The sequence below is a fragment of the Dendrobates tinctorius genome, unplaced genomic scaffold, assembly GCF_039654945.1.
Source record: "Dendrobates tinctorius isolate UK_male_01 unplaced genomic scaffold, ASM3965494v1 ptg000126l, whole genome shotgun sequence".
Classification (NCBI taxonomy): Eukaryota; Metazoa; Chordata; class Amphibia; order Anura; family Dendrobatidae; genus Dendrobates; species Dendrobates tinctorius.
Window position 1 is genome coordinate 28,179,093 of NW_027361794.1, and position 19,722 is coordinate 28,198,814.

General features: G+C 44.0%; 1 protein-coding gene across 1 annotated transcript in view; it reads right to left on the reverse strand.

Annotated features, from left to right (window-relative positions):
- Positions 1–4,666: 4,666 nt before the first annotated feature.
- LOC141047210 (uncharacterized) overlaps positions 4,667–19,722 on the reverse strand; it is a 49,542-nt gene continuing 34,486 nt past the window's right edge. The window contains exons 5-6 of the mRNA XM_073542161.1: positions 18,582–18,672; positions 4,667–6,164 (exon numbers count right to left, since the gene is read on the reverse strand). Of these exons, the coding sequence (XP_073398262.1) occupies positions 4,720–6,164; positions 18,582–18,672 (1,536 nt within the window). The 3' untranslated portion in view covers positions 4,667–4,719. The remainder of the gene's footprint in view (positions 6,165–18,581; positions 18,673–19,722) is intronic.

Here is a 19,722-nt window from a genome sequence, read left to right on the forward strand (position 1 = left end):
GGTTCTGTCTTTGTATTCTTACCCAAACAGTAAGTAAGTCCTTGTATTCTTACTCTCAAAAGGGAATCCCCCATGACCACCACTCTCCGTTTCTTCTTCACAACATTTTTCTTTCTCCATCCAGGAGGATTCTGAAGGAGTACAAGGTTGCTGTTTGTGGGCAAAGTCTTATCCTGATGTATTTCTTCATCGTTCTCCTGCGTGAGAGCCTGGTACTGGTTCCTGAGCAGTATGGGTGCTGACTGCAAAATGTAATTGCATATGAACACAGACCCAGTTTCTCATTTGGTTCATTGTGCATTCTGTGCATATAAGGGTGTGACCGCCCTGCTTCTGAGTTGGAAAATCCATCCTGTCTGGCCAATACTATTACTGGTGGTTCAGTCCCTCTGTCCTTGTTCACATTTACGTCACTTGACAAGTGGAAAGGTTTTAAATACAAGAGTTAGGACTGTCCCACAAGGGTTGCCGTCACGTGGCGGGATGGCTTCTACATTATTTTGATCAAAATTATGTTAACTAAATACCCTTATTATTACTACCTTCATGCAATTTTTGCAATATATATTTTTTTACTTTTTTATTCCAGGATATTTGTTTTGTGTTTTGTTTTTGGTTTTCTCTGTGTAAAGGTCATGTGTTCATATGCAATTACATTTTGCATGCACATTAATTTACTTTTTCTGCTCAGACCCAGTTTAACATCTGACATTTGCCTGAATTTTTATATCTACACATGGTTTACACAAATTATATTTTCTTGTGGTAACTCTATACTATTTACCATTAGAAGCTGTGTATTTCTGTAATTATTTGTATGTATACATGATTGATTACCACTTCTATCTCTGTAAAAACAATCCCCTTTAACCCCTTTCTGACATTGGGTGTAAATGTACTTCCTCCCTTTGATGTGGGCTCCGGTGCTGAGCTTACATCTTTTCCGGCACATGTCAGCTGTTTTGAACAGCTGCCATTTGCCCCGAACAGCCTCTGACAGCGGCATTTAATGCTCACTTCCAGCAAGCACTGGAAATCCCGCCCATCGGTGACCCCATCACATGATCATGGGTCACCGATGGGTTGGCATGACAACCAGAGGTCTCCAGCAGACCTCTATGCTTGTCACTGCCGGAATGCTGTGAGCGCCGCCCGTTAGCCAAAACCACATGGACCAGTGATCATCCCGCTGAACTCCCGCTCTCCTATTAACATGGGCAAAACGCTACTCAGACAACACAGGGTGAGGGTAAAACAGTGTGGCCATGCTTTACTGTACAACAAAACAGGCAAATAACACATAGAACACAAAGAAAAGATGAGGTGGCACTCACCAGTGTAAAAAGTCTGTTCTTTATTGATCAAGCCGTTCACAGCATGTCCTCAGGGAGAATGGGAGATAGAGTATGCGAGTGATGACGGCCATTTTGCGCTTCTGCGAGTCCACACTTTCTTTACTTGGTGTGCACCCGAAGTGTCCGGTTACATGAGCTCATCATGGCTAACTGAGCAGTATCGCACCGAGCACATGTAGCGGCCGTGATTTCCCTGTGGTGCAGTTCATCTCTTTGTATGCTAACAAATACAACAGTCAGAGTCTCACCCTTCCACTGACCCGCCGGGATAATAGCTTCTGTGACTACAGATCTTCCAGGGTCACTACCCCAGCTGTGGCCCACACACAGAGAGGAGGTAATGACAAGCTTAGGAAGATGACAGTCCATACAAGGCCAGTTGATCCGAGGATCACAACCTGGCTTCATCTTCCAGGGTCGACTACTCCACCTGTGGCATGCACACAGAGAGGAGGTAACAATAAGTGTAGGAAGATGACAGTCCATTGAGTCCATACAAGGTACAAGGCCAGTTGACCGAGGATCACAACCTGGCTTCATCTTCCAGGGTCGACTACTCCACCTGTGGACCGCGCACAGAGAGGAGGTAACAATAAGTGTAGGAAGATGACAGTCCATTGAGTCCATACAAGGTACAAGGCCAGTTGATCCGAGGATCACAACCTGCCTCCAAACGTATCCATGGTTCAGTCATGGTTCAGTGATGGTCAATGGAGCAGATTTGTATTCTTCCAACTGAGGCTGAAAACCCCCAGGTTGTTTCCTATAGAATCAAAGACCTGTGTCCCTTTTGATGATGTAAAATGGCTGTTGTCCTGTCTCTTGTCCTTTGGATGTATGGATGTCTTGGCAGAATCTCTCTGGCTGTTTCTCTGTCTCTTTATACAGAGGCATGTCACCTATTTTTAGACTTAACAAGTGTCCCTCATTCAGTATTTACATAAAGGGTAAGAATGGAGATAAGATTATTATAGCAATGATTATTTAAACTATTTGCATAGTTTTTCCCTCTCTGCTTTAGAAGTCAACAAACTGGCTCCATAACACAATGAATAATTAGCATATCAGCAAAGATCACCAGTGATCAAGGATAAGCGCACAATAAAAGTCAATATTACCGGCTTACACAAACAAAAGTCTGTTTTCTTGACCAACTAGAAATCAACACTTACATTTAAAGCCAACATACAGATAACATTCTATTATTCTTCATTTGCTAAAAAATAGTCATCTGGTTAATTAAGATACAATGCTGTATGTCTTCACAATCCCAAAAGTAGAAAAATCTGTTTTTAAAACTATTAAAAAAATATAAAAAAGTTCAAATCACCCCCCTTTTGCCCCTTTCAAAATAAAACAATAAAAAATCAAACACACACATATTTGTTATAGCCGCGTTCAGAATCGCCAGATCTATCACTATAAAAAAGAATTAACCCGATCACTAAATGGCGTAACGAGAAAAATGTCAAAACGCCAGAATTACTTTTTTTGGCCACAACATTGCATTAAAAAGCAATAAAGGAAAGACCAAAAGATCGTATCTGCACCAAAATGGTCTCCATTAATAGCATCAGCTCGGCACACAAAAAATAAGCCTTCACCCAACCCAAGATCATGAAAAATGGAGACGTGATGGGTATCGGAAAATGGAGCAATTCTTTTATACTTTACCTAATAAAGAGGAGGTATTTTTACTGATACAGTGGGTATGGAAAGTATTCAGACCCCTTTACATTTTTCACTCTTTGTTTCATTGCAGCCATTTGGTAAATTCATATTCATACTATCTATTCCTGACACTGGAGGGGCTTATAAACTTACACAGTATATAGTCTGAGGTCTGGGATCTGCCAATATGGGGCTAGTTTTCTGACTGTTTCGGATACCATGATACATGATTTTAGTTTTTTTTTGTCTAGTCTCGTTTGAATATAGGGCAATATTAAATAGTCTCCTGATGAGTTGCCTTTGGTGAGAACGATGAAACCCGTAGAAATGAGAGGCTTGGAGAGTGAGTGTGTAAACGTCACCTCACCCAATGTTAGGTGTCGGATTCCTGCCCCTGCACAGGGGGAATCTCGAGCTTTGCCTTCTGTGGTCTCCCATTCAGTCCCAGCCGCAGAGGAGGCTGCTCATTAGAGACGTCATTCTCAGCGTCTTGCTCAGGCTAGTGCTGTCAGGTTGGTTGCTGCTGCCACCTCTGGGTCAGCTTTGGCAATCCGCACTAGCCAGCAGCAAGCAGCTCCAGAGGCTAAGTCCTTTTTGCAGCCTTCTGAGCATGCCCGTGGGACGTCCTCTCATTGGAGGTCGGGGGTCACACGCTCAGGTTCTTCTCCAGCTCGAATTGGACCATCAGGAAGGTCCCGGAAGGACGCTGCTATAAAAGGCTAGTATAGTCTGTAATTTGTAATGGTATGTGTGATGATGGATGCTTGTGAAACGCTGACTGACTCATTATGAAACCCCTTCCCTCTGATACGTATGCTGTTAGGGTTTAGAGTTTGAGTCAGCGCCGGGTAGTGGCACTGCCTAGCGCCGCAGTGCTCCAAGCTCCAATCACATGTTAGCGCCACTCTGCGCCACACTACATTAGGCACTACGGTACCGCACGTTCAGCGACATCAGCCTGAGCGGCGCTGTGCGCCACTAATGTGCTTTCCAGACCAAAGCTTAGGCTGGTTAGTGGCGTTCGCCAGAGCTGCGCTGTACGTACTTCGTGCGGTATTGATCTATCAGCTGTGCCCTGTGGCTGTTAACAGGGCACAGTGTTCAGTAAGGGTCTCTCCCTGGTGTTGCAGTGTTGGCGCCGAACACTGGTGGGTCTAGAGGGACTCTAACCCCGTGTCCTTGGGGCAGGGTCCTGTGACCAAAACACTAGTGTTCACTCTGCAGTATCGCGGCCCTGTGAAGCTACAGGGTTCACCTCCTATTCACCGGGTGAAGTTAACCCGTGTGTGTTCGCTATACCGCCAGTTTCTGTCTGCCATTACCGAGCAGCAGTCTACCATCTCTGCACGGATGACCCCGGGCTGCAAACGCACCTCATTACCATCTTTTATTATTTGTTGCATTCCGCCAGCCCTAACACCCTATATACTGAGACATGGGGTATATGTTTTTTCTATTAGTCACTTTCTAACCTTCAGGGGGTGAATTATGGGTATAGTTTTACATTTGGAATTAATAAGGTTTAGTTTTATCCTTTTATCAGCAAACATGAGGAATGACAAGAGACAACCAATTTAAGAAGATTCAATTTTGGTTAAAACTATTCCAACACTATGAACATAAAAAGGCTTCCCACTATGTGATGTCTCTGATGTTTATTAACAGTTGATTTCCAAGTAAAATATTTCACACATTAAGAAAATGAAAATGGCTTCTCCTCTGTGTGACTACTCTGATGGCGATCAAGAAGCGCTTTCTGGTTAAAATATTTCCCACATTCTGAACAGGAAAAAGGCTTCTCCCCTGTGTGAGTTCTCTGGTGCTTTACAGAATCTGATTTATTTCTAAAACATTTCCCACATTCTGAACATGAAAAAGGCTTCTCCCCTGTGTGAGTTCTATGGTGATTAATACAAACTGATTTATTGTTAAAACATTTCCCACATTCTGAACATGAAAAAGGCTTCTCCCCTGTGTGAGTTCTCTGGTGATTAATACAAACTGATTTATTGTTAAAACATTTCCCACATTCTAAACATGAAAAAGGCTTCTCCCCTGTGTGGGTTATTTGGTGACTAATAAGATGCTCTTTCCGGTTAAAACATTTCCCACATTCTGAACAGGAAAAAGGCTTCTCCCCTGTGTGAGTTCTATGGTGATTAACCAGTTGTGATTTCCTGTTAAAACATTTCCCACATTCTGAACAGGAAAAAGGCTTCTCCCCTGTGTGAGTTCTAAGGTGCTTTACAGAATCTGATTTATTTCTAAAACATTTCCCACATTCTGAACATGAAAAAGGCTTCTCCCCTGTGTGAGTTCTCTGGTGGGTAACAAAATTTGATTTGTGTGCAAAACATTTCCCACATTCTAAACATGAAAAAGGCTTCTCCCCTGTGTGGATTCTCTGGTGATTAACACAATCTGATTTATTGTTAAAACATTTCCCACATTCTGAACAGGAAAAAGGCTTCTCCCCTGTGTGGATTCTCTGGTGCTTAATACAAACTGATTTATTGTTAAAACATTTCCCACATTCTGAACAGGAAAAAGGCTTCTCCCCTGTGTGGGTTATTTGGTGACTAATAAGATGCTCTTTCCGGTTAAAACATTTTCCACATTCTGAACAGGAAAAAGGCTTCTCCCCTGTGTGAGTTCTATGGTGATTAACCAATTGTGATTTCTGGTTAAAACATTTCCCACATTCTGAACAGGAAAAAGGCTTCTCCCCCATGTGAGTTCTATGGTGATTAACCAATTGTGATTTCTGGTTAAAACATTTCCCACATTCTGAACAGGTAAAAGGCTTCTCCCCTGTGTGAGTTCTATGGTGATTAACCAATTGTGATTTCTGGTTAAAACATTTCTCACATTCAGAACATGAAAATGACTTCTTTCCTTTAGGAGCAGTTTGTTTTTTATTGCCTCTTTTGTGACTTTGATTTCTCTTATTAGTCAGTAATGAATCAGAAGATGGGACCTGTTTCATAGGATCAGATGACAGATCATTGCTGTGAATGGATGATGCTATATCTGGAGTAATATCAATCACTTCAGTTGTATCTTGTAGGATCTCAAGATCATCTGATTTAAAAACTGAAGATGTCAGCTGTCCCTCTGATCTCCTGGTACAGTCAACTGCTAAGATAAAAAACAATTTTTTTAATAAAATATCATTGAGTTTTATATTTTTGAACATTTCTACTTAAACTGTCCATAAAAATGGCAAGCTATGTAAAAACTTTAAGCCATTCACCACCAAGGGTGGTTTGAACTTTCATGACCGGGCCAATTTTTACAATTCTGACCACTGTCCCTTTATGAGGTAATAACTCTGAAACGTTTCCATGGATCCCGGTGATTCGGACATTGTTTTCTCGTGACATATTGTTCTTCATGTTAGTGGTAAAATTTCATTCAAACAACTTGCGTTTATTTGTTAAAAAAATGGAAATTTGGCGAAAATTTCGCAATTTTCCAAATTTGAATTTTTATGCCCTGAAATCACAGCGATATGGCACACAAGAAACTTAATAAGTAACATTTCCCACATGTTTACTTTACATCAGCACAATTTTGGAACCAAAATTTTTTTTTGTTACGAAGTTATAAGGGTTAAAAGTTGACCAGCGATTTCTCATTTTTGCAACACCATTTCATTTTTACGGACCACATCACATTTGAAGCCACTTTGAGGGGTCTATATGATAGAAAATACCCAAAAGTGACGCCATTCTAAAATCTGCACCCCTTAAGGTGCTCAAAACCACATTCAAGAAGTTTATTAACCCTTCAGGTGCATCACAGGAATTTTTTGAATATTTAAAAAAAAAATGAACATTTAACTTTTTTTCACAAAAAAAATACTTCAGGTTCAATTTTTCTTATTTTACCAAGTGTAACAGGAGAAATTGGACTGCAAAAGTTATTGTGCAATTTGTCCTGAGTACGCTGATACCTGATATGTGGGGGGAACCACTGTTTCGGCGCATGGCAGAGCTCAGAAGGGAAGGAGCGCCGTTTGACTTTTTCAATGCAAAATTGGCTGGAATTCAGATTGGACGCCATGTCACGTTTGGAGAGTCCCTGATGTACCTAAACAGTGGAAACCCCCTACAAGTGACCCCATTTTGGAAACTAGACCCCCCACGGAACTTATTTAGATATGTGGTGAGAACTTTGAACCCACAAGGGCTTCACAGAAGTTTATAACGTACAGCGGTACAATTAAAAAATCATATTTTTTCCAAAAAAAGGTTTTTTCACCCCCAATTTTTATTTTCCCAAGGGTAACAGGACCCTAAAAGTTATTGTACAATTTGTCCTGAGTGCGCTGATACCCCATATGTGGGTGTAAACGACTATTTGGGCGCATGGCAGAGCTCAGAAGGGAAGCAGCGCCATTTGACTTTTTTGGGTGGAATTGAGATCGGACACCATGTCGCGATTGGAAAACCCCTGATGTACCAAAACAGTGGAAACCCCCCACAAATGACACCATTTTGGAAACTAGACCCCCTAAGGAACTTATCTAGATGTGTGGTGAGAACTTTGAACCCCCATGGGCTTCACAGAAGTTTGTAACGCCCGGGCGTGAAAATAAAAAAATCGTATTTTTTCAACAAACATGATCGTTTAGTCACCAATTTTTTTATTTTCCCAAGGGTACCAGGACAAATTGAACCCCAAAAGTTGTTGTCCAATTTGTCCTGAGTACGCTGATACCCCATATGTGGGAGAAAACTACTGTATGGGCACACGTCGGGGCTCGGAAGGGAAGGAGTGACGTTTTGGAATGCAGACTTTGATGGAATGGTCTGCGGGTGTCATGTTGCTTTTGGAGAGCCCCTGATGTACCTAAAGAGTGGAAACCCCCCACAAGTGACCCCATTTTGGAAACTAGACCCCCTAAGGAACTTATCTAGATGTGTGGTGAGCACTTTGAACCCCCCAGTGCTTCACAGAAGTTTATAACGACCGGGCGTGAAAATAAAAAAATCTTATTTTTTCAACAAACATGATCGTTTAGTCACCAATTTTTTTATTTTCCCAAGGGTAACAGGAGAAATTGGACCCCAAAAGTTGTTGTCCAATTTGTCCTGAGTACACTGATACCCCATATGTGGGAGAAAACTACTGTATGGGCACACGTCGGGGCTCGGAAGAGAAGTAGTGACGTTTTGGAATGCAGACTTTGATGGATTGGTCTGCGGGTGTCATGTGCTTTTGGAGAACCCCTGATCTACCTAAACTATTGAAACTCCCCACAAGTGACCCCATTTTGGAAACTAGACCCCCCCACGGAACTTATCTAGATGTGTGGTGAGCACTTTGAACCCCCAAGTGCTTCACTGAAGTTTATAACGCCCGGGCGTGGAAATAAAAAAATCATTTTTTTCCACAAACATGATCATTTAGTCCCCAATTTTTTTATTTTCCCAAGGGTACCAGGAGAAATTGGACCCCAACAGTTGTTGTCCAATTTGTCCTGAGTACGCTCATACCCCATATGTGGGAGAAAACTACTGTATTGGCACACGTCGGGGCTCAGAAGGGAAGGAGCACCATTTGACTTTTTCAACGCAGAATTGGCTGGAATTGAGATCAGACGCCATGTTGCGTTTGGAGAGCCCCTGATGTGCGCAAATAGTGGAAACCCCCAATTCGAACTCCAACCCCAACACACCCCTAACGCTAATCTCAGCCCTAACCCTAGCCCTAATGGGAAAATGGAAATAAATACATTTTTTTTATTTTATTATTTTTCCCTAACTAAGGGGGTGATAACGGGGGGTTTGATTTACTATTTATGGTGGTTTTTATGTTTGGCAGCTGTCGCACGCTAAAAGACGCTTTTTATTGTAAAAATAGTTTTTGCATCACCACATATTGAGAGCTATAATTTTTCCATATTTTCACCCACCGAGTCATGTGAGGTCTTATTTTTTGCGGGACGAGTTGACGTTTTTATTGGTACCATTTTCGGGCACGTGACATTTTTTGATCGCTTTTTATTCCGATTTTTGGGACGCAGAATGAACAAAAACCAGCGTTTCATGAATTTCTTTTGGGGGGTGCGTTTACACCGTTCCGCGTGCGATAAAATTGATAAAGCGGTTTTATTCTTCGGGTCGGTACGGTTACAGCGATACCTCATTTAGGTTTTTTTTATGTTTTGGCGCTTTTATGCAATGAAAACTATTTTATATAAAAAATAATTATTTTTGCATCGCTTTATTCTGCGAGCTATAACTTTTTTATTTTTTCGCTGATGATGCTGTGTGGCAGCTCGTTTTTTGCGGGACAAGATGACGTTTTCAGCGGTACCATGGATATTTATATGCGTCTTTTTGATCGCGCGTTATTACACTTTTTGTTCGGCAGTATGATAACAAATCATTATTTTTTGCTTCGTTTTTTATTTTTATTTTTTAAGGGGTTCGCTAAAGGGGTTAATTAATGGGACAGTTTTATAGGGCGGGTTTTTACGGACGCGGCGATACCTAATATGTGTACTTTTATTGTTTTGTTTTTTTTATTTCCAAAAAATGAATTTATTAGGGAATATATATATTTTTTTTAATTTATTTAGCGATTTGTTTTAAATTATTTTTAAATTTTTTTTTTTTTAACTTTATTACATTGTCCCAGGGGGGACATTACTGTCATGTGACAGATTGCTGATCTGTCACATCACAGATCACTGTGACAGATCAGCGATCTGTCACAGCCAGTGCTGCAGGCTTCCTCCTTGCCTGCGCTTTGCAGGCACTGAGGAAGCCAGCTTCCTGCAGGCCCCCGAAGGTCCCCGTCGCCATCTTGGATTCGGGGACCTGCAGGAAAGGAGCCTCCCGCAGCAGCGCTGCACATTGCGCTGCTGTGGGGGGCTCAGGGAAGCACGGAGGGAGCCCCCTCCCTGCCGATGCTTCCCTTTAACCCCCTGTACACCGCGATCGTGTTTGATCGCAGTGTGCAAGGGGTTAACGTGTCGGGGGCAGTCTGTCACCACCCCTGACACATTGTGCATTGTGCCGGATGTCAGCTGTGATAATCAGCTGACACCCGGCCGCGATCAGCGGCGCTCACCACGTGAGCGCCGCTGATCGCGCTAGACGTACTATCCCGTCCATGGGCATAGGGGCCCGGGTCCCATGGACGGGATAGTATGTCTGATGTCAGAAAGGGGTTAATTATTTACCAAGACAATGACAGTTCACAGTCTCATAGAAAACCTTGTTGGATGAACCAGTAGTGTGCGGTGTTCAACTGTTTGTTCATTCTGCCTCCCAAATATCGAATAAAAAGAAACCAATCAATGTTATGTAGGCGAAAATAATACCAATTCTCATCTCACAAAAACAAGTCCCCACTCAGGTCCATCATCTGTCAATGGAAAAACAGATAAGGCAGATTACAGTTAATGCTATAGTTAGGATTAGTGTTAGGCTAAAGTTAGGGTTTATTCTAAAGTTAGGGATAGGGTAAAGAATTAGGCTTTTCTCAATTGTCTCCCCAATAATTTGGTCACGTCTGAGTTTTCTAAAATGGCCCGTCAGTATTATAGTGCAGAGGAGGCTTATGCACTTTTATGCTCTGACAGTGAAGAAAGTGCAGTGTCAGATGGTGATGTGGATTTCGAGGGCTTTAGTAGCAGCGACAGTGATAGCTCAGATATGAGCAGTGATTCTGGTCCATCCTCACACACAAGGACCAGTACAACAAGAAGGACAAATAGCGCTTCTGGAGAAATGTCTCCAACTCAGGGAACAATGCCCAGTACTAGCGCTGTCCCTAGTGCTCGGGAATTGGCGCACACCAATGTCCAAGGGGCTTTGCCTCTTGCTGTAGCATTTCCCAGATGGGAGGCTTCGGCTACTCCATTCATCCCTCATTGTAATGCCATTCCTGGTATAAATGTGGAGGTGGAACATTTTGGACCAATTATTTTTTTAAATTTGTTTCTGACAGATAGCTTGCTAGAGCATATTGTCCTACAAATTTATATGCGTCCCAATTCATCAGCCAGAATCCACAATCCTATTATGCTAGGTCACATTTATGGAACCAACTAATGTCCTAGAAATAAAAACATTTTTAGGACTTACATTCACTATGGGGCTTGTTAAAGAAATGAGCATTCGGTCCTATTGGTCCAACCGCCCTGTTCAAGCCACCCCTATGTTTTCTGCCATTCTTCCTAGGACCTGTTATGAAATGCTCATGAGATTTTGGCACTTTAACGACACTAGTCAGTGCCTGCCCAGAAATGCCCCAGAACATGACAGACTATTCAAAATCAGACCCATCATCGAAGACTTGACAGAAAAGTTCTTAAAGCTTTACACCCCAACAGAAAACATTTCCATTGATGAGTCCCTTGTAAAATTCAAAGGAAGACTGCACCTCAAGCCATTTATTCCTTCTAAGAGGGCAAGGTTCGGAATAAAGCTCTACAAAATGTGCGAGAGTTCAACCAGATACACATCAGCTTTTCGCATTTATGAGGGGAAAGACAGCCAACTAAACCCACCAGGAGGCCCTACTTATCTGGGGACATCGGGAAAATCGTTCTGAGCCTTTTTTTACAATAAGGCTACAATCTGTATGTTGACAACTACTACACCAGCATACCTCTATTTAAAAGTCTGGCTGAACATAACATAGGGGCTTATGGGACCATTCACAAAAACCGTCAGGGGTTTCCACAATCATTGGTCAGCAAAAGGTTCCCAAAGGGGCAGTCAGGGTCTTTACACAATGGAGAGCTGCTTGCCCTTAAGTATAAGGATAAAAATGATATTTTTATCCTGAGCTCGATCCACACAGATGCCACAAGGGCCACTGCAGACCAACAGGGATCCACTACTCCAAAACCTGTGTCTGTCATTGACTACAACAAATATATGGGGTGTGGACCTTGAAGATCAGGTTCTACAGCCATACCAGGTATCAAGAAAATCATAGATCTGGTATAAAAAGTTAGTCATGTATTTGTTTCAGGTGGCCACATATAATTCTTTTGTGTTATACAAAAAAGCCGGAAATGCAGATACTTTCCTTGATTATCAGGAAAAGGTCACTGAAAATCTTGTTTTTGAAAATTTTGTCCCTGCCAATCCTGTAGAATCTGAAGATGTGAGAAGACTCACTGAGCGACATTTTATTGCACTCATCCCAGTAACTGAAACAAGAAAGAACCCCCAGAGAAGATGTCGTGTATGTTCCTAGAGAGGAATGAGGCATGATACCGCTATTATTACCCACAATGCCCATCATTGCCAGCCTTATGCCTCCATGACGGCTTTACAATCTTCCACACAGAATCACGTTTTTGAACCGTTTTGACATTCAAGCATTTGGTTTATTTAGTGACAGACACATTTGAGTAGAGCTGACTTAACAATTTCCGGGGGTAGGTGGGGGAAGGTCTCCAGAGACACGAGCTGGGCACAATATATTGGGCACCACAATGACATTTTTGCAATTTTTGCTCTAAAATTTCCACTACGTGTATCTGGAAATCATCCATGTAATGAAAATGGTCACTATATCCATAGATGAATTCCCAGAGGGGTGTCATTTCCGAAAAAGGAAATGACACCCCTCTGGGAATTGGAAATGACACCCCTCTGCGAATTCATCTATGGGTGTAGTGACCATTTACCCATCTATCTATTTTCCAATGTAAAATCTGGGTAGAAATGTACCATATTTTTCAGACGATAAGACGCACTTTTTCCCCAAAAATTTTTTGGGGAAAAGGGGGTGCGTCTTATAGTCGGAAAATACTTGCAAATGCTGCGGCGGCGCTCTGTGCTGCGTGGAAGGCTCCGCTGGCATTTTGTCAAAGCCCGGAGACCCTTGCAGTTCCATTGCTGCGATGCGGTGGTCTCTGGAAAAATGGAATGGCCGCTGTGGGCGGCGCATGTTCAGATTCAGATCTCGTCCCGAGATATCGTTGCCAAGATCTGAATCTGCAGGGGCGGACACAGACTGTAGTGGGTCCCTGTGCAATAAATTTTTCGGGCCCCCCCAACCCTTCATAGGGCAACAAAGTTATTTGTTGTTATCTAATATTGAGGCTATGCAGGGCTGGATATAATATCTGTATAGAACATAATGTAACCCCCCATAGAATATAATGCAGCCCCCCCCATATAGTATAATGCAGCCCCTCCATAGAATATATGGCAACCCCCTCATAGGATATAATGCAGCCCCTTATATAGCATAATGTAGCCCCTCCATATAATACAATGTAGTCCTCCTCATATCATATAATGCAGCCCCCACAGAATATAATAAATATAATACAGCCCCCCTATAGAAAATAATGTAGCCCCAAATAGAATATAATACAGCCCACCTCCCCATAGAATATAATGTAGCCCCCATATTATATAACACAGCCTCCCCTTATAGAATATAATGTAAAATGTACCCCCATGGTATATAACACAGCCGCATAGTATATAGCCCAGCACCACATGGTATATAGCCCAGCCCACCATGGTATATAGACCATGTGACGAACAGCCCACCGCTGTTCACCAATACGTGATGAACAGTCCACCGCTGCCACCAAATTGTGACAAACGGTGGTCCCGCTGCCACCAAAACATGACGGTCAGCGGACCCTGTGTCACCACTATGTCACAATCCCACCACTGACATGGGTGTATCAGCGGACGGAGGGACGCGACACACTGCCGGCACACGGCTATCACAGGCACAGTGGGGGCTTATCTTAGTTATCCCACCACTGGCACCATGTGACAAAAATACCCAGCAAGCTAATCTCGCTCTAACAATTTATTGCAGGGGGGTATTTTGGATGCCCCACCACTACTAAAAACCTTCCAAGAACTGCGGGGATTTATGTATATCCCACTTTCTCAGTTCCACTTTGGAACTCGCAGCTCTCCGGCGCCCCCCTTACCCTCAGGTCAGTCAGGGAACTGCACCTAGGTTAATTAGTCGCCGGACGGGCTGCTTGTTGTGCACGGGCAATTAGTCTACTGCAGTGAGGGAATTATCAGTGCTGTGGCCACAGCCCCCCTTCTGCAATATAAGACCCTTCTGGACTGCCAACTAGCCTAATCAATCGCACACATCGCGCTGCCACCATCCACAGTTTACTTAATTCACAGTCTTAAATTAAGAGGGTCCGTGGCAAACCCCTTAAATTAGTAGCGATTATCTAAAGAAGGCGTATAGTTCGTTTCTTAGAGCATGGAGACAAACTGATAATTTTACGATTTATTCCCAAAATGTGGTCAGTGGTTATACAGATAAAAGTTGCTATAAAGTTGAGACACAAAATATGTACAATAGACAAGTATAAAACAAAATGGATGAAAGAAGAAAGTACACTCACATGTGGTCAGTTGGCGTTAGGCATCCCATGCGGCTGGGGGGAGGGGCACTTAACCAAACGTCGCCGCTCATCGGCACGTCTCTCTGGCACGAGGACTTAAGCTGCTCTGCCTGAGTTTTGGGGAGGGAATCCCTTATCCTTTTGGGTCTATGACCTCACGAAATGGGCGGTCTGGGAAGTTCCCACCTTCCTCTCTTCAAGTTATGATTTGGCTACAAAACTTATGAGGATCATATCTTAGCGAGGGAAGCCCGCACAAACACATATATGGCATCATTGTTTGTGATTTACCGAATAGAATCCGAAAACACCAAGCATGCCATAACTAAGACCCTCTATTTGGGAGCAATCCATATTTCAGGTTTTGGAGGTCCGAGAACTACGCATGAGGCACCGTAGCGAAGCCGGGTCCACTCAGATCAAGGAAATATGACTATTATATCTCTGTCATGAGCGGAGTGCGAGCTAGGCGTCTTTTAATATTTCCTATACCTGTAAGCAGCCTCTGGTTTTAAACAAAGGACCATCTTTTCACTTAGCTAATTAACATTCCTAGCTCACAGGAAATGGACGGTTTCAGGTTTTACAGGCTGTGCACATGAAGACACTGGTGTGTGTGTGTGGGAAGAGAAGGGGGGGTTTGCAGCTACACGGCAGGCTGCAATGTCCTGATAAGCAAAGGAGAGACTTCTAGAAGTTTCTAGAAACATTCTTACAGTACATTACAGACCACCATGGTATAATACAGCCCAGCATGGTATATAGCCCCTCCAGAATGGTATAATACAGCCCAGCATGGTATAATACAGCCCAGCATGGTATATAGCCCCCCCAGCATGGTATAATACAGCCCAGCATGGTATATTGCACCCCCAGCATGGTATATAGCCACCCAGCATGGTATGATACAGCCCAGCATGGTATGTAGCCCCCCCAGCATGGTATAATACAGCCCAGCATGGTATATAGCCCCCCGAGCATGGTATATAGCCCCCCCAGCATGGTATAATACAGCTCAGCATGGTATGTAGCCCCCCCAGCATGGTATAATACAGCCCAGCATGATATGTAGCCCCCCAGCATGGTATAATACAGCCCAGCATGGTATACAGCCCCCTCAGCATGGTATAATACAGCCCAACATGGTATATAGCCCCCCCCAGCATGGTATAATACAGCTCAGCATGGTATGTAGCCCCCCCAGCATGGTATAATACAGCCCAGCATGATATGTAGCCCCCCCAGCATGGTATAATACAGCCCAGCATGGTATATAGCCCCCTCAGCATGGTATAATACAGCCCAGCATGGTATATAGCCCCCCCAGCATGGTATAATACAGCCCAGCATGGTATATAGCCCCCCCAGCATGGTTTGATACAGCCCAGCATGGTATATAGCCCCCTAAGCATGGTATAATACAGCCCAGCATGGTATATAGCCCCCCCCAGCATGGTATGATACAGCCCAGCATGGTATATAGCCCCCCCAGCATGGTATAATACAGCCCAGCATGGTATATAGCCCCCCCAGCATGGTATATAGCCCCTCCAGCATGGTATAATACAGCCCAGCATGGTATATGGCCCCACAGTCCAGTACTAACACTGATTTAATAAAAAAAAACAAAAAACAACACCCTCCTCCCCTTCTCCTCGTGCCTGCGTTGCTCCTGGCTCCTGTCTCCTCTCTTGCTCTGCATGGTACACAGTGAGAGCACGATGACGTCATCGCGCCCCCGCTGAGTCAGAGGCAGAGTGGGGAATGATGGGAGAGGGAGCGTCAGCTGACGCTCTCTCCTCCAGGCTCCATCATTGCCTCCTTCAATGTGGGGATCAGGGGGGTGGAGTCGGTGCTGGGGGCACGCGGGCTCCCCTGCCTCACAGGGGCCCCTTTGCCTCCCGCAGCGCTCGCTGCTCTCCTCATTGCACTACACATGGCTAATTTGAATTTTGACATAACTAGCCATGCGGTGCTGGAGGGGCCCCCTCTCCCCCGGGGCCCCCGTGCAATGCACGGTCTGCACGGGCGGTAGGTCCGCCCCTGTTAATCTGAGCATACACCGCCCCCATCTGCCAGTTTCCCGGAGGCCACCGCATCGCAACAATAGAGCTGCAGTGGCCTCCGGCTTTGACAAAACAGCGGTAGAGCCCCCCAGACAGCACAGAGCGCCACAGCCCCAGCACAGAGCGCTGCCGTGGCCCCAGCACAGAGCGCTGCCGCCACCCCAGCACAGAGCACTACCCCCACCCCAACACAGAGCGCTGCCACCACCCCAGCACAGAGCACCCCTGCCGCCTCAGCCTGGGATGGGATTTTCCGGAGGCCACCGCACCAGCCTGGACCACCGAACAATGTCTGTGACCACTCTTGCACCTGTGCTGATCCCCCCTAGTAAGCTGAATTCGGACTGTAAGACGGACCCCCCATTTTGCACATTTTTTTCCCCTATTTTCCTTTTGAAGATTTGGGGTGCATCTTATAGTCCGAAAAATACAGCAATTATTTTTTCTTCACTGCCCAATGGTATAATTTTCTATGGAACAGCTGTGGTGTCAGTATGCTCACTGCACCACTAGAAGAATTCATTCAGGGAAGTATTTGGTAAAATGCAGTCACTTTTGGGGGCTTATGCTGTTCTGGCACCTCAGGGGCTCTGACAATGTGACATGTCACCCACAAACAATTCCAGCAAAATCTGCTCTCCAATATGGCGCTCCTTCCCTTCGGAGCTCTGACATGCGCCCAAACAGTAGTTTACCCCCCACATATGGGGTGTCAGCATACTCAGGACAAATTACACAACTAATTTTGGGGTCTAATTTTTCCTGTTACCCTTTGGAAAAAAAATGGAGGGTGAAAAGATCATTTTTTGTTGAAAAAATATGATTTTTTATTTTCACGGCTCTACGTAATTAACTTCTACAAAGTACTTGGGGGTTCAAACTGCTCACCACACATTTCCTTGGGGGGGGTCTAGTTTCCAAATTGGTGTCAGTTGTTGGTGGTCTCCGCTGGTTATGCACATCAGGGGCTCTCCAAACGCGACATGGCAACCGCTAATTATTCCAGCATATTTTACATTCAAAAAGTGAAATGGCGCTCCTTCCATTCCGAGCCCTGCCGTGCGCCCAAACAGTAGATTTCCCCCACATATGGGGTATCGGCATGCTCAGGAGAAATTGCAAAACAAAATGTATCGTCCATTTTCTCCTGTTACTCTTGCGAAAGTAAAAAAAACTTAGGTCTAAAGGAAAATTTGTGTGAAAGAAAAGTAAATGTTTATTTTTTCCTTCCACATTCCAATCATTCCTGTAAAGCACCTGAAGGGTTAATAAACTTCTTGAATGTGGTTTTGAGCTCCTTGAGGGGTGCAGTTTTTACAATGGTGTCACTTTCGGGTATTTTCTGTCATATTGACCCCCCAAACTCACTTCAAATGTGAGGTGGTCCCTAAAAAATGGTTTTGTAAATTTTGTTGTAAAAATGAGAAATCGCTGTTTAACTTTTAACCCTTATAACTTCCTAACAAAAAAAATTGATACAGTTGATATAGAGGCTACTGCGCAGGCGCCGCCATCGCCGGTGACATTGTGCTGGATGTAATTTTTTTCTAAGCCTCACAATAGCTACAATATTATAGGCATTATCAACAATAATATCAATGCTATTATATGCATTATGTAATAATGGGGGCAGGTCAGTGAGGGGTCAGCGACCTGTCATAAGCCAATACAGATGAATATGTAATCAGAGCACCACATAAAGCCCCGCCCACAGCCCCACCCACAGCCCCGCCCCAGAGCACGAGAATCTCATTAACTGAAAACTACAAATACAGATTACACAACAGTAAACCAGAGTTGCCCTCATTTATGGTGGAGCATTGGAGCTACTATGGATCCACTATGGAAAATAATATTGCTCCCCATTTCAGGAGAGATTGTGCAGTATCCTGAATTCCTTAGGATCAAAAACAATGTAATTGGTTGTAAGTTCTATAGAAAAGGGCTTTCACTGCCCAAAGTCATTTGCACAGTTTTGGGTGGAGGAGAATGTTGTGGTCTAGAGGCAAAATGGTGATCATGGTAATACGGCCGGACTACACCACCGATAAAGCAGCCACAGCCGGTGACTGAGAGGAATCTGTGACTTCTCTGCATTCAGTGGTTACTACTCACCTGGGTAGTCATATGTGGGAATCTCCTCTTTACACCACTCATCATCTCTCACATATGTCTCTGTAGGATTAATATGGGTCAGATCTTCACCCTGAAACAAATATTGTAAGTCACAGACAGATGGAGAAGTCCCATCTATGATCAGCTCTAATCCTGCCATCTCCACCGCTCTCATTACACAAGTATAAAACATATAATACTGGAGGATAAAACAAGACTGAGCACAAGACCTTCACAGCCGTCTACACATCACAGGGGAGATCTCCTGACACCTTCTCTCCATCTACCTGATGATCCTGAGGAGCACTGGGATCTTCTTGGTTACAGTCCTGTGGAAGAAGAGGACGGGGACATCTCTCTGGTGTTGTCCTCTTACTGGATAGATCTGGAGGAAACACATACAGGGACTGAATTCATTCTCTACATACAGATAATTATAGGCCGTGTGTATTTAGTCCTGTCTATTACCTGGTGATGTGAGGGGCTGGGGAACCTCCATTATGACGTTCTTGTACAGATCTCTGTGTCCTTCTAAATACTCCCACTCCTCCATGGAGAAATAGACAGCGACATCCTGACACCTTATAGGAACCTGACACATACAATGATACCGTCATCCCCCCGATGCCTTCATAGTGTTACTGTATAATGTCCCAGCATTCCCAGCAGTGTCACCTCTCCAGTCAGCAGCTCAATCATCTTGTAGATGAGTTCTAGGATCTTCTGGTCATTGATGTCCTCATGGATCAGGGGGTGAGGTGGAGGCCCCGTGATTGGGCTCAGGGGTCTTCCCCATCCCTCAGACACAGGGTCCTGACAGCGATCACTAGAGGTCTTCTTCACCACTGTGTAATCCTGGTTATGGAGAGAACATTGATAAATCTCACTACAGACATTCCCAGAGTCCTCACCTCTCCAGTTCTGTCCATCTGTTATTCCCATAGATAAGAATGATGTAATGTGACGTCATCAGAATCTCTCACCTCTCCAGTGAGACGGAAGAGGATCTCTAGGGTGAGGTGTAACATCCTCTCCGCCATCTTGTCTCTGTCCATATCCATCCTTGATGGGTAAATCAGGAAAATTCTCTTTTGTAGAAGATCTTCACTGAGAGGATCCGATATTGTAGAGACCTGAATGA